Raw genomic sequence first — 12347 nt, 5'->3', positions numbered from 1 at the left:
TGAGGACTTTCCAGGAAAATAACCAAAATGTGTTGCTCTAAAAGAAAGATGTTATAATTTACATATGATGTATATACAATATTTACAAATATGCAAAATGGTTTATTAATTACCCAAAAGAAAGAGAAACGACAATTAAAGTCTATTCTCCACAATTACTCCTAGATCTATTATTTTATTTATCACTAATTATTTCATCATCTCTCTATATTTTGATCTCTCTCGTTGAGCATCGATATATATCGATTAGAGGGCGCGCTGAGCAAATAAAGCGCGGCTAATTTGAATGAAAGAAACTATCCTTTCTTTACATGTATATAATATTTTATAAAAATAAGGATTTGAAGCAACGTTTACAGTTTTGCATCATCATGTTAAGATAGTACACAAATGCTAGGGAAAACAAAGTAAAGGAAAATGAAAAAAATATTAATTTAAAGCTTTATTTCGACGAGCACAATTAAAGTGCAAAACTGTAAAAATTGTCTTCAATCCCTATTTTCGATAAATATTCCGTATATTATTAATATTAACGAAAATAAACTGCTGTGTTTTGTTTATCCTTTTCACTTTGTAATTATTAGTAATCTTTATCATTCAATTGAAAAATGGGTTGTATTATCACGTTTTATGTAAAACTAGCGAAGTGTGTTTACACTTTTGCTCGCCACTGTAGATTCGAAAAGAAATTTCGTTACAATACCGTCTAGTTTCCCATTCATTTCTGCCGTAAATGCACCAAATCCTCAGATTAGTAAGTAAATTTCACTTGCATTCGTTGCTGCGAAGTGGTGCAGTTTATCTCTCGAATTATTTACACAGAAGATGGTTTTTAGAAGCAGTTTGCGTGACTAAATTCTGGATTTAAAGCCGCACGATTTAGAAACGAATCATTCTACTTTCCCAGACATTCAAAACAAAAAGAAAAACAGAACGCGCTAACCTTCGGCGATTGTTCCGGTTTGTCACGACTTGGTGTCAATAAAAATGTGAATGCAGAATACGTTTCTGAGAATATTCGTGGCTCTGGCAAAAATTTCCAGCCAGTCGCATAAAGGTTCGACGTAGAGACAGAGCGGCATTCGAAAGCGTCGAATCTCGTCGGTTCTCATATTTGTTCTCCGGATCGCGTGCACCAGTTTTCAAGGCGCAGAGGCACTCGGTGCTATTTGTATTATTTGCGGGTTTATCATCTCCTAATGGCGAATGCGCGCGGTAAAGACGATTTGTTATTATGATCACTATTATTTCGTCTGGCCGCGCCTCGGCGAGCCCGTTTTTCTACAAGTCGAATCCACGTGCATCCGCTCCAGATACCAGCAGCGATCCGCTCGAGCCCTGCTCGATGTGATCGTTCGACGACGTAATCAATCCCGACAGGCAATTATTAGCCTCGGCTCGAAAATAAATCGATTCCGTCAGGTGGCACGGAGGCGGGCAGAAGACGGCGGCCGGCAAAAAACCGCCTCTAAACGGTCTAATAAGATCTCGGCGAGTGATACACGGCCCCTGGATCGCCTGGGATCGAGGATACGCCTCGTACAGATCGATTTGCACATCGTATACAGTTATCCGCTGTATCGGGGTTCGTTTATCCCGGACCGGTGGTTTTTAGCTTCGAGAGGTGTTCCGAGAAGTGTCCTCAGCTTTTAGAGACGTGCGATTCCCTCCTACTGAGTGATATTGAGAGCTGCGAGGCCACGCCCACAATGCACGCCACTCCCATTATACGCAGAGCGACTTGTTTTACTCTGAGCTTTGAAAGTTTGCTGTGAGGAATATCTACAACGAGGGTCAAAAGCATTATTGACTGCACTGGCGTCCTCACCCTCATAGTATCACGCCCACTCGGAGCAGGCCACGCCCATTCAGAGCACCCTACGCCCATTATACGCAGAGCGACTTTTTTTACTCTGAGATTTGAAAGTTTGCTGTAAGGAATATCTACGACGAGGGTCAAAAAAGATTATTGACTGCGCTGGCTTCCTCACCCTCATAGGGAGTAGCAGTACCACGCCCACTCGGAGCAGGCGACGCCCATTGAGAGCATGCCACGCCCATTATACGCAGAGCGACTTGTTTTTCTCTGAGATTTGAAAGTTTGCTGTGTGGAACATCTACGACGAGGGTGAAAAAAGTTTATTGAACTGGCATCCTCACGAAGGACGAAGCCACGCCCATTGTACGGAGATAGAGCGAGATAGTCTCGAAATTCCCGAGAAAAATCTGAAGAAGTTCGCGGCGAGTGATACACGGCCTCTGAATCTTTCGTGATGGAGGATGCGCTACATCCAGATCGATTTGCAGATCGGGAACGCACGCCGGCCGGGCCGAGACAGTTATCCGCGATACATCGGTGTTCGTTTATCCGTAGACCGGTGGTTTGCCCGGTTTACCGGTCTCCACGCGTTATAAACTGTGATCGTCCGTATGTGGGACAATCGCATTTGCCATATGGCGGCGCGTTGCCGGACACCTGGGATCGTAGAAAATCCCCGGGACGAGGTGATGAGTCGCGAAAGAAACGATCGTCGAGCGTCAAACGGTCGTCCTTAATCGTTCGTCGCGTGTATAACGGCGCCGCGAGATCTTCCACCTAGATCGGGCTCTCTCTCTCTCTCTCTCTCTCTCTCTCTAAACCGTTTATAATGCGCTCTCGTAGCGAAATCGCCTCGGGCAGCGATTGCAACTTTAATTTTAGAACGGCCGCCGACCAACGGCTCACAAATTACGCGGCGGTCGCGTGGTTCAGCGCATTCAACGCGCTGTTATCCCTGCGCATCCATTTTGCGAGCATGACGAGACACACGTTTTTATACTCTCCTTTTTTGCTCCTCGTTCCCTGCAATTCTCTTACCCGGGGAAAAATTCGGAGCTGCGAAGCCCCGCCTACTCTGCAGGCCACACCCACTTCACATAGAGCGAGGTTGATTCGTGTTTTCGATGAAAGTGCTCAAGATCAGGATTTCCTTATTTGACTTATGAGATTCTTTTGAGATTTTGAGAAGCTAAGAGTTTATTGACCCTTTGCGCTTGGATGTCCCCTCTAAGGGGACATTATGAGTCTAGGATCGATGGCTCCGAGTGCAAGGGGCTAAAAGTAGATTAGGATTGTTCTAATTGGGAGAGAAAAATTTAAAGTGGACGACCGCAGTGACCTTCAGAGCTGAATTTTTAGAGAGCCGAGAAGCCACGCCTATTCGGACCACGCCACGCCCACCTGGACCACGCCACGCCTACTCGAAACGCGAAAAGCAAGCGGACAGGCTTCCAACGCCCACTAAATCGAGCGAAAGAGAGTATTTCACGTCCGATGCAGTTTTTGGGTTGCGATTTCTTGCGGCTCAGACTGGAACGCATCCCGTTCACCGCAAATTGTTCGCCGATGCGTCCGCTCGCGACTAAATTGCGCTTAATAAGAGCGAACGAGCGCACCGATCGAGCTGGAATTAATTCGAGGGCATCGGCTCTGATCCGTGGTTTCTGGTCCCTGGAATTTCGTTCGGGCTCCCTCGGCCCGTCGAATCGAATCGCCTATTTTCGTAACCGATCGCGGTTAAACGGCTTGCGGCGAGGGGATTTTCGATCGAGGTTTATCGCGAGGTTGCGTGAGATCGGCAGCTTTTCAGCTGGGTGGTCCGAGTTAGGTTAGACGTGCCGCCCGTGCACCGTGGAAATTTATTTAATTTAAAATTCCTGCCTCGAACCAGCCACCGTACAATTAGTTCGCCTCGGATCTGTTTAGTTTCGCAGAAACGGCATTTTGTTCGATCGTCGAGGAAATGAACGTTCTCGCCGGCGTGCAAGATCGGCGATCGGTTTTGCGTTCTCATTTTACGGATCGTTCCCCGATCTCTTGCCGATTCGAACAATTTATCCATACACTTTGATTTAAGATAACGACAGGTAAAGACAGGTCTTGCAGTTTTTACCGAGTAACAGTTCTGAAAAAAAAATCTGCAGAAGTTCATATGAGACCTCCGAACATTCTGAATCGCCACGGTCACAATTTTGACGTGGAAAATAATTTACTAAAATATTTGATGTAGTAAATAGTACGAAGCAAAATACGCGAATTATTTACAGTTCAAGGGTCAGCTCAGAGTTGATGTACACATGTCAAAATTGATGTGCGTATGTGTATAGTGACGTAACGAGTGATCAAAGTTTCATTGAGGCCTAACAAGGTGTGAAAAAGTTAAATGATGACTGCAATAAATCTCGACTCTCCAGTTCCCGTTGAAACAAATGAAGAATCTACGACAGATTTTCGTCTGAATCGTTTACAATTCTTCAAGTACGAAGGTTTTCGGCAAGGTAACGAGCGAAGAAAATTTTGCGAGGATCACCCAGGTGCAGGGCGATTATTCGCGAGAGCGTTCATTAAGCGAGCAGTTTGTGGGACTTCAATGGTTCCTGGCAGTTAAGCGTCGATAAATTGCGAAATTCGATCCCGACACGTCGCACAGTGTGACGAATGGCCTTTTTAGCTGGACAAAATTAACTTTCAAATAAACGAGAACTAACTGTGACAATATAATCTAAAATAACCACGTATTAAAACCCTTGAATATTGAAACTTAAAATTCTTTTGTTGTATGTTTACAGAGCGTGTAAACTTCACCTAAAAGACGAACACCTAACCTATAAATGAATGGGCACATTTCCATACGCGCTAGAAATATGTTAAAATGTACTAAGGATTGTTTAAATTTCCTATATATGATGGATATAACATCTCAAAACATGTATTTTCACTTTAGTAATTCCAAATTGTCGATAACATTCCTCTATTTTTGTAAATTAAGTGTCAAAGACGGTACTTATTTTTCCACAGAAACGCCCATGTTACTACTCTTCGTTAATGAATTAGTATATGGTCCACGTCGGTCCACGCGATGATTTTTACATATAATAAAGTAGAGATTCTCGACTTTATTTCAATACCAAGATTGGCTTGCAGAACGTTGCAGAACTATACTAATTTTTACAATGAAGTTACGTCGTTTTACGTACACGCTCGTGACAATCACGCCGATGCCGATGGCCGTCGCCATTTAGCGGTTTGTTTAGTCTACTCGTTGAAACCTATGGATTGGTCTCATTCATTGTATATTGAAGGAATAAACAATGATAAGATCCCCGAGTTTTCCTCTGAACTTTCTTCGTATGAAAATTCGTTTCTTCAGTCTCAGAGCGATCAGCGTGCAGTGTACATCTCCCTTGCGTTTTCCTTATATCTTTCAGTTTCGTTCTTTTTATTGTTGTTGTTGTTGTATTGTTATTGTTATAATTACTGTGACTGTTGTTAGTGTTTGATTTGTTACGTTATCACTTTATACGTGAAAACGTTATAACAAAATCTTCCTTAGATATAATCAGGTACGTTGAATCAAAACATTTCATCCCTTATAAAAATTATGAAAATTTTAAATAGGAAATACAAATTTTTAGATTAATCCAAACAAATTGGTATAAACAACACAAGCTTATACTAAACCAAAGAATAATTCTTTCCCGTTCGAATATGTCTGAATCTCCAAAAAGTAACATTTACTATAATTTTTCCATAATTACATTCTTCTTGTCCATAATTAAAAATGACGTCTTCTTCGATAATATCTAGTACTTGTTAAATCATTCTGTGTTACATAGGTCCTAAATTAAAGTTTAGGTACTAAACCAAAGAATAATTCTTTCCCGTTCGAATATGTCTGAATCTCCAAAAAGTAACATTTACTATAATTTTTCCAAAATTACATTCTTCTTGTCCATAATTAAAAATGACGTCTTCTTCGATAATATCTAGTACTTGTTAAATCATTCTCTGTTACATAGGTCCATTACTAACTTTGTTGTATTTTATATTTAATTATAAATCGCTTAAAATATATTGTTCAATTAACAAAAACCAACTAAATGTTGTGAAAAATTAATAATTATTCATATTTTATAGAACTGTAAGCATATTAATCGATAAATATAGAAAAATGGGCGATTTAGAATTTTGTCCAGCTAAAAAGGCCATTCGTCACACTGTGCGTCGGTCAATTAGCGGCGTGTCTAACGATCGCGATTTTACGCGTCATGAATAAACAGCAACGGGCCCGAGGGCGATCCGAGAGACAAACAGCGTCGATCTCTGGCCGGTGGTCAGCCGGCAATCGAAACTGCGCGTTTACGTGTCTCGATCCTTAATCATCCCGGCGCCTAACGGGGACGAGGGACTATCATTTTGCCCTTGGTCGGACGTGATACCCGAGGAACTCGCCTGCGATCGGTCCGATCGGTGACCGGTCTCGGTTTTTGCCCGGTACAGAGTCACCGGGGCCGATCTAGTTTCTTTGTTACCTCGATCGCCAGCCAACGAGAAGAAATCTTATTACAGGAAATGGAGATCGGTTTTTGCGAATCGCCTCGGATTACCGATCGGAACGCGCGCGAGCACGGATTTGAAACGCGTCTTTCGCCTTTTATCACCGCTAAAGAGTTAATGCGATCGCCGACGTGTGGACAGGCAGATTGAAACGCACCGGAAGCCAACGGCACTCTAAGACGATCCCCCGGTCCAGCGAGAGGGCGAACATGTTTAATGCAACAGGTCGGACGCGCCGCAATTAAGAAAGTTTAGCGTGGCGGGAGAGCCGTGGATAACATCTTTCCCGATCGTGCGCTTACGCCGTGAAATTTTTCCTCTCCGGGATCCGCTCGCTGCGAAAAACTGGAATCGAGCGCAGCGCTCGATGCAAACTGCAGCGGATCGATAATAGCGAGTCGGTTGGCTCGATTTTATGCGTTTCCGACGGAAATCGGCAGGCACGATTTAAAATGGGATCGAGAGAATTTAGGCACACTACACTAGACAATTTAGGTGAAAATTTCAGCCTCCTATGCGCACAACAGTCAAACACCACGCCATTGTGAAGCGCGCAGTTCCACAAAAATATTTTTGTATCTTTTTATTATATTAAATCTTACGAAAATTATTGACCCTCATCCGTCCCTCATTTTCAAACACGAAGAAAGAATTTACAGTGACGGGCAAAAGTGTAAACACACTTCGCTAGTTTTACATAAAACGTGATGACACAACCTATTCTTCAATTGAATGATAATGCTTAGGTAGTAATAATTATACAGTGAATATGATAAACAAAAACATAACAGTTTATGTTGGATAATATTAACAATATACAGGGTCCTTCCGTTGAGTTATGTCACCATTTTTTAGGCATTTCCGGTAGTGCAATTAGAAAATGTTTTAGACAAAAGTTTGTCAGTACTTGACGAGCTACATGTTCGCATATTCTTAAATCTCAAAAAATGCTTTTTACGCAAAACAGTAAAGGTCACCTTGACTTTTTTAAATGGCAACACATGTTTTAGGCGTCATAGGATTGTTGCTGACGTTAAACTCAAACATGTTGTGCGAACGTAACTTTAATGAAAAATTATTTCTTACAAAACAAAGCAAATTACATTAGATGTTCGAACTGTGATCCACCTAACTTGAAGTTGTACACGTAATCACGGGCAACAACAAATAATTGACAAACTGACTTAGGCCACTTTTAAAATAAACGGCTCACTTACGTTCTTCAACATATTTCTTAACTTTTTACACTCGAACGACTCTGGGACGGTATTAACCCTTTGCGCTCGGCGCTTTTTTCATTTTAAAACTAAATTTTTCTTCCGTCTTAGAATATTTTCATTTTATTCATACGAAACTGATGCGATTTCCACATAAAATATTTCAATGTTTAGTAATCTATTAGATACAAATTTTGTAATATTTTTTGTAATTTCTTTGAAATAATGCCACAATAATTTCTAGTGGTGCTTCGGAGTCACCACTCGAGTGCAAAGGGTTAAAAATTGTGATAGCATTATTTAACACGTGACTATCCTTGGCTCTTAAGAGTGACGTTTTCAAGACGTCATTGGAGGACAATAGGTGAATACCCTTCGGTGAATTTAGAGAGAATCCGGCAATAACGAGCGATTATCCTGAGTCGAGTAGGGAAATAATTTTTTTACGAGCCCAACCGACGAGCATCTTTCGGCCACGTTCTCTCGTAAAAAGTAACTGTACAAGCCGGCCCGATAGGCCCGATATTCCCGTCCGATTAGCATCGGGGACTTTCGAGGTGTACCGGTCGTTAGTTCCGACGGGAGAGCGTAAATTCTACTGGGCCGATCACTTGCTCTAATTGTTCACGGATAATCAAGTATGGTTGCTCTTCCGGGTGGCCGTCGATACGCCCCCGTTTGGTCTCCTTCGAAAGTGAAGCGTTGAGTGCAACACTCTTTCCGCTGTTATTACGCAACGGAGAAATTTCGAAATTCCTAGCATGCTGTCGGGAATTAGCCCTTTGTTATTTAAAACAATTTTTACATTACCTTGTACCTGAAGAATGACTAAAAATCGACCGTGTTGTAAGTGCGAATAATAATAACAAACAGGCTGAGGATTTTATGCGTTTATGACAAAAATTGGGTGCAATTTAAAAGAGCAGAACGATTAACAAAATTTAAGAAAATCGATGAATTATTGAAGTCGTCAAAGAAAGAATGAAATCTTGGTCCGTGTTTCTTGCAATTGTTTTAGAAAATTCTTGTATAAATTATACAACACAGGAGTCGAATAGAAATGCCATTATTTTTCTAATGATTTTAATCAGCTGAAAAGAATACATAAATAGTTCAGAATTGATCTGCCCACTGCTTTAAATTACTCGTGCGAATTATAAATGCGTAAAATCCACGGTGTGGTAATAGACTTCAATATATAAAAGGAAGTGAATCACGAACAATCGGAATAGGAGAAATATCTTGTTTTTATCCCATTAAACAAATAACGGGAGAATGTTCGTCTCGGAGTATTTGTGTGGTTTCCGAATCGTTAGCGAACGTGTTTAGTGAGCTTTCAAACGGGTAATTAGTATTCTAATTTGATAGAGTTATGGCCGCCACGATTGTCCAGTTAGGACAATCTTTATACCGCAAAATGATTAGGTCACGAGGCGGAAATACCTTTCTACAGATAATGGTAGTGTCACGGTTCACCAACCTTGGAAACGCTAGCCTGAGGTCGGTTCTAAGCTTGTTCAGTAGCTCGCTGACCGAGGTGAATTGTCTCAAGGTCATCTCGCCGCTTCCGGAAGCATAACCGGAACTGGAGCTGGTCGTCGAGGGCAGGGTGCCTTGGGAATCCTGGACGCTTCCTAATGGACGCCTTCCCCATCGTCTGAGCGCGATAGCATAATCCTCCGCGTTGTACGTAGGTGGTCTTAATCGCTCCTGCGAACAGAACAAGGACACTCAGTGGTAATGGCCTCGCTATCGCTGTGAATACATTAACGAAACAGCATGGAGAACCTGGAACGTCACTATACAAGCGAACAGGCAGAGATTCTGTTACACATTCAGCTTAGTAAATATATTATTCCTCTAAATTTTTGAAAAATCGCTATTCAAATCAAATTTCGTTTAGTGCCTGAAGCGTTTTCTAGTCGTCAAAGAGTCCCGACGAAGAACCCGGGAACCTATGCGACTTTAAACAATAATAACGCGTGATATCGGACGAAATTGGAAATAATTCTTGCACGATTATATAGAAGAAAGCGTGCCGAACATACTCCATTTTGTACAATTCCATGATCTCTTCTGTCTCAGAAGATATACTGAACTAATGGACAAAGTATACCGAGGTGTCCGAGGACCTATGCACATGGCCGCACGGACGCGGGCGACTTTAAACAATAATAACTTGTGATATTGGACAAAATTGGAAATAATTTTTGCACGGTTATATAGAAGAAAGTGTACCGAACATACTCCATTTTGTACAATTCCATGATCTCTTCTGTCTCAGAAGATATACTGAACTAATGGACAAGGTATACTCCTGTATCTGAGGACCTATGCACATGGCCGCACAGACACGGGCGACTTTAAACAATAATAACGCTTGATATCGGACAAGATTGGAAATAATTCTTGCACGATTATATAGAAGAAAGTGTGCTGAACATACTCCATTTTGTACAATTCCATGATCTCTTCTGTCTCAGAAGATATACTGAACTAATGGACAAAGTATACTGATGTATCTGAGGACCTACGCACATGGCCGCACGGACCCGGGCGACTTTAAACAATAATAACGCGTGATATCGGACGAGATTGGAAATAATTCTTACATGATTGTGTGGAAGAAAGTATGCTGAAAATACTCCATTTTGTGAAATTCTATGATCTCGTATGATACAGAAGATATTCCTTGCGAAGTCTTAAGAATTTTGAAAATTTTCTACATTGCATTTGGCGTAACATGTTTGATACATTATGAATAGTAATTTTTAATCGACGATGGTAATTTACAGCTTAAAGATAAACCTTTCTATTAAAAAAAAATTGGAAGGAAAATATTGAAAAGGATCGTCAGGGCATCTCAAAGAAGAAAAGCAATTTTTTCCGTGAGAAAGGCTGTCTTCAAAACTGCCAACTTTAACCGTTTATTACAGTAATGGTGTTTATTAAATTTTATTAATTTTTTCATTTTCAAGCTTGATGGACATTTCGAAAGCAATAAGCATTCAACATGAGTCAATATGGGACAGTTGATGGTTTGGCAAAATGTCACTAAACGCGTTTTAGACCTCTCGTCACGACGAATCGACAGCTTAGACTACATTTATAAAATTCTCGCTTCGCTTCACGCAGAGCTACAATTACGAAAAATATTGCTGCGTCAGAATGAACCTTCCCGATTGCAACAAAAAAAGAATCGTCTCGATACGATTCATAGTTCCCGAGATAAAAATTATTAAAGACGATACTGCATTGCACTTTCCCGTGAAATCGATAAAAATATGCAAAAATTGTAACGTTCCTAGCTCTCTATTTAACAAACACGTGAAGAATCAGCAAAGCGATGACTTAAACCCCTCCCAATTCTGTACAAACTACAATATATCTTATTTAAAAAATATCCCTCAAGCAACCCTGAACACTATAAAAAGCGGCGATGCAGCAGAAGATTATTCTTCCGCCGATAAAAGTGTTTTGTAATGAAAATCCGAGAGGAACGGGTGCCGCGCTTCCTGGTTACCGTAGAAGGAAGTATCAATTTGATGAAAAAGGTTCGGGAACGGTTCGGCAAAAACACCGATTCGCACCGGGGCATGGCAAGAAGTATGAAAAATCGATCGGCGGATACCGCAGCCGAGTCCGCTCGGCTCATAACGTTCCGTATCGGTTGAATCGCGTGAATTACAGTCGCACCGGACTATGAAATATGCACGTCGATAGAGTGGGAGGTAGCACGAAGTTAATTTCACGGCGCTTCCTACCATAAATCGACAGGATTATAGTGCTTATCGCGTGGCGGTCCGGTTCGCGCGCGCGCGCGCGATTTCGCAGCATCCCGTCGCGTCGATTGATTCCACGTTGAAATATCCCGACCGATCCTGGAAACTAATTGATCGGCTTGTTTAACGATTTTATGGGAACACAGAAGCCGGAACGGTTATCGGAGAAACGGGTCCGCTGGCTGTTTAATCGGCGAATCGTTGCCGATCTGGGACGAGCAGGGGATGATTTATCGCGTCTCTTGTTGTTCGACGGAATTCAGGAATTTAACGATCCACTTACCACCGAGGTCCCGTAACCGCTTTCTAAACTGATCAAGAATACCACGAATATCCGACGCAGGATCGCTTAGGCTTGGACGATTTTGCGGTTTCATCGCGGCGTGGTTTAATCAGTCGCAAGAAACCGAGTTTTCTTGTTTTGTTTACATTAAAAGTTAAAGAAAGCTTCGTCGAAAGGAAGGATGTATTGGCTGCCTTTCTAGATGTCCAAGCAGCTTTTGATAATATTAACTTAAATATCTTGCTTTCCAGACTTGCTGCCGTAGGTTGTTCAATTACTGTACTGAAAATACACTTCATAACTTATGAAAGATTGATATTCTCAGCTCTTTCTTGTGATAACCCAAGACTTTCATTTGAAGGAGTACCTCAGGGAGGGGTTCTTAGTCCTCTATTATATTTATTAGGTTGGCAAGAAAGTAATTTCGGTTTTCACTAATAGATGGCTTTATGTTTTGTTTGATTGACTTCTGTTAACGTTGCATTTGTTTTCTTTCTGACATTTCATAACTGCATCTTTTAGGTTACTTTTGAAGCAAATTACACGCAATTTTGATTAAAATTATTAGTTCTGTGTCAATTTGAACATGGAGTGCAAAAACGAACATTATAGGCACATATTGCTTTTTTATTTCCGTAGAGGTAAACAAGCTGCCGAGGCTCACAAAGATACATGTGAAGTTTATGGTG

General features: G+C 41.4%; 1 protein-coding gene across 2 annotated transcripts in view; it reads right to left on the bottom strand.

Annotated features, from left to right (window-relative positions):
- Mwh (multiple wing hairs) overlaps nucleotides 1-12347 on the bottom strand; it is a 113445-nt gene that overhangs the window by 23691 nt on the left and 77407 nt on the right. For both annotated transcript variants that reach the window (XM_076799627.1, XM_076799636.1), the window contains exon 3: nucleotides 9074-9303. In XM_076799627.1, the coding sequence (XP_076655742.1) occupies nucleotides 9074-9303 (230 nt within the window). The remainder of the gene's footprint in view (nucleotides 1-9073; nucleotides 9304-12347) is intronic.

The sequence above is a fragment of the Halictus rubicundus genome, chromosome 1 (genome assembly GCF_050948215.1).
Source record: "Halictus rubicundus isolate RS-2024b chromosome 1, iyHalRubi1_principal, whole genome shotgun sequence".
NCBI classification, from domain to species: Eukaryota; Metazoa; Arthropoda; class Insecta; order Hymenoptera; family Halictidae; genus Halictus; species Halictus rubicundus.
The sequence above is the reverse complement of the archived record's forward strand: the minus strand, read 5'-3'. Positions and strand labels throughout refer to the sequence as shown.